Below are 6,291 nucleotides of genomic sequence, written 5' to 3'. Positions count from 1 at the left end.
ACACAGGTGCACATCAGCTAAAAATGGACATCATTTGAATAGCTACAGTTCACTGCTCACAGAATACGTTGAATGATACACTTTTTTTGCGACGTCGGTTTGGTCTGACTCATAGACGGACATTATGAATGTGTTACTGTTTCCCCCACTCATCCTGCTAGGGTTCTTATGTCTTGGTGAGGGATACTGAATTTATTTTGGGACGTAATTTTCTATGTTTCTGAGATTGTATGTGCAGAAACCTGGACATCTCTCTGAACTACTATTATATGAAGTGACAGAAAGTCAGTCTGACACACATGGGTCATTTCAGCAGCAGTGGCTCTATGACTGACACTGGTCCACTGGATACACCGAACACACTTTACAACATCCACACAACCAACACTTTGCTCATTCAGAGATATACATCATAGCCTCCCCTCGTGGGGAAATTTGTTTGTTGAAGATGGCAGAGGTTCTATATGCTCATTAGAAGCCACATTAATTCGAAACTACAGAAGATAAACGATAGTAAATGATGACAAGAAAGAATTTATTCTTTATATCTTTATTAAATGTTCAACATGTGACCAACACAAGCAACGGATAAAAATCTGAAATGTTAATGAATCAAAGACACGTTATATTAATGTAAATCATCTAAAGCTGCGGTGCCACCTGAGACAGAGAGACATAAAGCAGACGTGTCAGAGGAGATCTGTATCCTCCAGTACCTCCATGCTGGAGCCTCTCTACTCTGAACACTCTCCAGGATTCAGGGTTTGAGTGACAGGCTGCGTCTGGCCATTCTTACTGGCCTCACAGCTCACTGAGCCCGCCTTCCTCCATTGGTCTGCAGGGAGGGTCAAGGTGCTGCTCCAGCTGTAGTGGCCGTCTTTCCCCAGGACCACCAGGCTATCTGACACCCCCCCAGACCTGCTGCTGCACCCCACCTTCCAGCCAAGCTTCCAGTCTGAGGGGAAGCCCCCACTGGCCACACACAGCAGTGTAGCACTGCCCTGCTCCAGCTCCACTCTGGAGGGAGGGAGGACGCTCAGCGTGGGCTGCACCACTCCCACTGGAAGAGAGAGAGAGGAGTGGACAACAGGCTCAGTTAACATCAGCCTCATAGGAGCACAGAGGGAAGGGACAGCTTCCTGTTCACCAGCAGTTGGTGACATTAAAGAGGAAGGAAACCATTGTGTTTAAATCTCTTCATTAAAACGGTAACATGTTTATATTTAAAATGATTGAACTTCAAAATTTAGCAATTTATTGGGTTAACATTAATCGACAAATGTGAATTTCTTCAAACTTAAATGTGACTGATTTGCCAATTCAATAAATGAATAATGCCACAGCAATAAGGAGGTCTTTCTTGAAATACATTATATTGTAGAACGTATGTAAGGTATGCAGTGTAATTTAAAAGACAGGACTCTGTACCACAATATATTTACACTTTGTCCTCAGCTTATCTTTAAAAAAACGACAAGAAATCAAAAATATAGAAAGTTCCAAAAGATAAGATTATCACTCTTAATTATGTTTAGAGAAAGTTAAATATGCCAGGCAAAGAAAAGTGTCCTTGTACTTACAGTCAACGATGAGTTTGGTGCCTCCACCAAAAGTGTACCACAGTGATACAAAGTCATTGAGAGGCTGTACAAAAACCTCCCGCACATTAAAGACTCATCTCACTGACACACAAACACTGGCTTTTCACTAAAATGGATGAATTAGTCAATATTTGATTCATTGGAAATATTATGATAAATATATAGTAATTTTATGAATGTATAGTAATTTAATGAAATACATTCATCATTCATTTATTGTCATAACATTTTTAAAGTCTCTTTTACAAAAGGTGTATTGTTTTAAAACATGTCTATTAATTTGACTTCATAAAAAACCTTCAAACCAATGTTATATTCATGCATTTATTATGTACAGAACAATATGTTTTTATCTATTATTCTGGGTTCAGGTAATAATGTAACGACAATTTATTTCAAACAAATAGAAAGTTAAAGGATTTCATACAAACCAGGATTGGCTTCAACCAGATAAAATGTTATGCATTTTAAATTCCAATAGTTTCCATTAAATCTGAATTTGTATTCCAATGGTGTGAATGTAGAAGAGATACAGCGGTCCTCCCAGAACGTCTGCAGTCACTCTCACCCCCCGTCTGATGAGTGGAAACAGGTCATTTCCATATAGAGGAAGCTTTGCATGCTCAGCTGAAACTGGGGTTCTGAGAGGGTTTAAAGTCCTCTGAGTTCAACACTGCAGGACTCTGAGCTGTCACTCAACACCCCAGAAACCGTGGCAACCATGAATCACCTCACCCTCCTTTTCTGGACAGTGGTCTGTGGATCCTTAACAGGTTGGTTCATTCCACTCAGTCAAAATGTGGACCACCCTTCTTTGATTGCTTGTCTTTTCTATTGAATAACTCAATGTTTGGTTTGTTTGTTTTCTACAGGAACCAGCAGTCAGGTGACTGTGACTCAGACACCAGTAGTGTCCTTTACTCCAGGATCCACAGTCACTCTGACCTGTAAAACCAACACAGCGGTTCATGGCAATACCTATTTATTCTGGTACCAACAGAAACCTGGAGAAGAACACAAGCTCATCATGAAATATGTAAACCAACTTGTATCACCAACACCAGCTCGGTTTAGTGGCAGTGGAAGCAGCACTGACTTCTCTCTGACCATCAACGGCGCCCAGCGTGAAGATGCAGCAGTTTATCACTGTCAGAGCTACATTGATCCCTATGTGTTCACACAGTGATTGAGAGCCGTACAAAAACCTCCCTCAGTCACACTGCGTAGACACTGAGCTGTTACAGCAGGAACCTGCTGCAGCTGCTGAGGGGGAAGAGACTCTGACACAGAGCGCTGAGCACAGAGCTGGCTCTAACCAGGGGCCTCAACCAAGAGCCAGCATTAGATTCCTCAGCATTATTAAACAAACAAGTACTACCTCAACTACCAAATATTACATACAACTACTTCCTCAACTACAACATATTAGATCAGTGGATGTCAAACTTTTTATACCGCGTACCACTAGAGAAAATATTTGTCTCCCCAAGTACCAGCATTATGACAGATGTTATAAAATATAACAACATACAGTAGCGTAGGCCTGCGGCCATATTCAGCTACGCACATCTCATGCAGGAGGTACATTTATTCTTAAAAATTATATTGTTTATTGTTAGCTGTTGTCAGCTGTACAAATTGGTAGCACTAGAACAGAGACACGGAAACAGATACACAAACACACACAGCAAGTGAGAACATGATCTCATGGTAAATGTATTTCCATTCGCTCAGTGGCGGCTGCTGGTTTATAAAGTGAGGGAGGAAGGACTGCGTGCTTGGTCGCCATTGGCCTGCTTGCACTGTTGCGTATGGTGGCATAAGCATGTGAGACTCAAGTTGTTTCAGGGTGTTTAGGGGAACTACAAAATTGCGAATTGATACAAATTATGTGAATTGATACATATCCACCAGTTGCAGCATTGTACTTTGAAAGCTTGAGTGCAGCATGTCTTGGACTACAAGGGCAGAAGGAAAGGATGCAAAGACAATGAGTCAATTGAGCTGGGCGCCATCGAGCTGGTTCTGAGACGTGAACCCATACTGCTTTCACTGGAGTCTCCAGAGACTCTTCTGAAAACCTCAGCCCTACATTTACTCTGACTTTCTGTCACTCAAAGGACACAGGGGCACATCTGCTAAACTAAACTGGACATCATTTGAATATGTACAGTTCATTGCTCACAGAATACGTTTAAAGAAACACATCTTTTAACGTTGTCGGTTTGGTCTTTGACTCATAGACAGACATTATGAATATGTCACTGTTTCCACCGCTCATCATACTAGGGTTCCTGTGTCTTGGTGATGGATACTGAATGTCTCTTGAGACATACTTTAACATGCTTCTAAGTTGTATCTGCAAAAACTTTTGGGAATTTTTTCTGAACTACTATTTTATGAAGTGACTGTCAGCCTGACACATATCAGTCATTTCAGCAGCAGTGGTTCTATTACTGACACACTGGTCCACTGAATACATTGAACACACTATCCAAGGACATTCACACAACCAACACTTTGCTCATTCAGAGATACACACCATAGCTTTAACCCTTCATTCAAAATGGTGGTGAAATTTGTTTAATAAAGATAACAGCTGTTATATATACTCAATAGAAGCCACAATCATTCGAAAACACAGAAGATAGACAATAGTAAATAAATACAAGAAAGAATTTATTCATTACATCTTTATTAAATGTTCTACATGTGACCAACACAAGCAAGGGGTAAAAACCATAAAGCCTAATGTTAATGAACAAAAGACATGTTGTATTAATGTAAATCAACAAAAGATGCAGTGCCACCTGAGACAGAGAGTCATTGAGCAGACGTGTCAGAGGAGATCTGTATCCTCCAGTACCTCCATGCTGGAGCCCCTCTACTCGGAACACTCTCCAGGATTCAGGGTTTGAGTGACAGGCTGCGTCTGGCCATTCTTACTGGCCTCACAGCTCACTGAGCCCGCCTTCCTCCACTGGTCTGCAGGGAGGGTCAAGGTGCTGCTCCAGCTGTAGTGGCCGTCTTTCCCCAGGACCCCCAGGCTATCTGACACCCCCCCAGACCTGCTGCTGCCCCCCACCTTCCAGCCAAGCTTCCAGTCTGAGGGGAAGCCCCCACTGGCCACACACAGCAGTGTAGCACTGCCCTGCTCCAGCTCCACTCTGGAGGGAGGGAGGACGCTCAGCGTGGGCTGCACCACTCCCACTGGAAGAGAGAGAGAGGAGTGGACAACAGGCTCAGTTAACATCAGCCTCATAGGAGCACAGAGAAGGGAACATCAGCAGTCATCAAGAGATGTTGTTTATTGTAACATGGGTGGAAATGTATGCAACCTTATTCATGACACATTTAGACCGTCAGGTTGCTTTTCTTAATAAGTCTTTCTTTCACGTTTTCTCATATTTAATTTCGGATTTAGCAAAGAAAACTCTATAAATGGGATTTTTTAAGAACATAAATACAATACAGATAAAATATTATATTAAATAAATGACGACTGCATTTTTAGTTTCCGAAGCAGAATCTGAATCTGAACTGTTTAATCAAATGAATGAAGATCAAAGTACCTCAATTATATTCTTAATAAATTATGAATGATCACAATAAAGAAATAATTTGAAATACAATGTCAACAATAACATGCAATGACTGTACTCAATTAGAGAAGTTGTTAACACTATCATTTACCTTTCCTAAGAATTTTGGTTTAATTAGTTAAAAAAAAGTAAATCGATATATCTTTACAGGTACGCTAGTCAAAGGTTAGTACTATGTCAGATACAAAAAAGTGTCCTTGTACTTACAGTCAACGATGAGTTTGGTGCCTCCACCAAAAGTGTACCACAGTGATACAAACTCGTTAAGAGGCTGTACAAAAACCTCCCGCATATTAAAGACTCATCTTAATGTCACACAAACACTCGCTTTTAGACAAAAATCTCTGAATTATTCAATATTTGATTCGCTGAAATAATAATTATTAATTTCTATCAATTGTGTGAATGTACATGGATTAAACAAATGTATTTATTCAACATATATTTTCATAAAATTGTTGAAGGATCACTAACAAACAGTGCATTGCTTTAACATTAGTCCAATCATTTGACTCATTAAAAAACCTCAACACAATGTTATAATCATGTATTTATTAAAAAATGAACAATAAATTATTATCTATTATTCTGGTTTTAGTAAATAATGTTAAGAGAATAAATTTCAGCAAAATAATAAAGTTGAAGGATTTCATACAAACCCAGACCAATTCAACCAGAGAAAATATAAGACATTTTAAATCCCAATAGTTTCCAGAAAAAAATGAATTTGTATTCCAAAAGTGTGGACGTTAAAGAGATACACCGTTCCTCCCAGAATGTCTGCAGTCACTCTCACCCCCAGTCTGATGAGTGGAAACAGGTCATTTCCATATAGAGGAAGCTTTGCATGCTCAGCTGAAACTGGGGTTCTGAGAGGGTTTAAAGTCCTCTGAGTTCAACACTGCAGGACTCGGAGCTGTCACTCAACACCCCAGAAACCGTGGCAACCATGAATCACCTCACCCTCCTTTTCTGGACAGTGGTCTGTGGATCCTTAACAGGTTGGTTCATTCCACTCAGTCTAAATGTGGACCACCCTTCTCTGTTTGCTTGTGTTTTCTATTGGATAACTCAATGTTTGGTTTGTT

At 40.4% G+C, this 6,291-nt stretch overlaps 1 gene segment (V, D, J or C); it reads right to left on the bottom strand.

The window, feature by feature from the left end:
• Window positions 1-4,263: 4,263 nt before the first annotated feature.
• LOC115543486 (immunoglobulin kappa constant-like) lies at window positions 4,264-6,075 on the bottom strand. The segment is given in 2 exon segments: window positions 4,264-4,811; window positions 5,411-6,075. Coding segments are annotated over 2 exon segments (411 nt in total).
• Between the last annotated feature and the right edge of the window lie 216 nt (window positions 6,076-6,291).

Source organism: Gadus morhua, chromosome 5, assembly GCF_902167405.1.
Source record: "Gadus morhua chromosome 5, gadMor3.0, whole genome shotgun sequence".
Taxonomy (NCBI): Eukaryota; Metazoa; Chordata; class Actinopteri; order Gadiformes; family Gadidae; genus Gadus; species Gadus morhua.
This window is presented reverse-complemented; position numbering and strand designations above follow the sequence as displayed.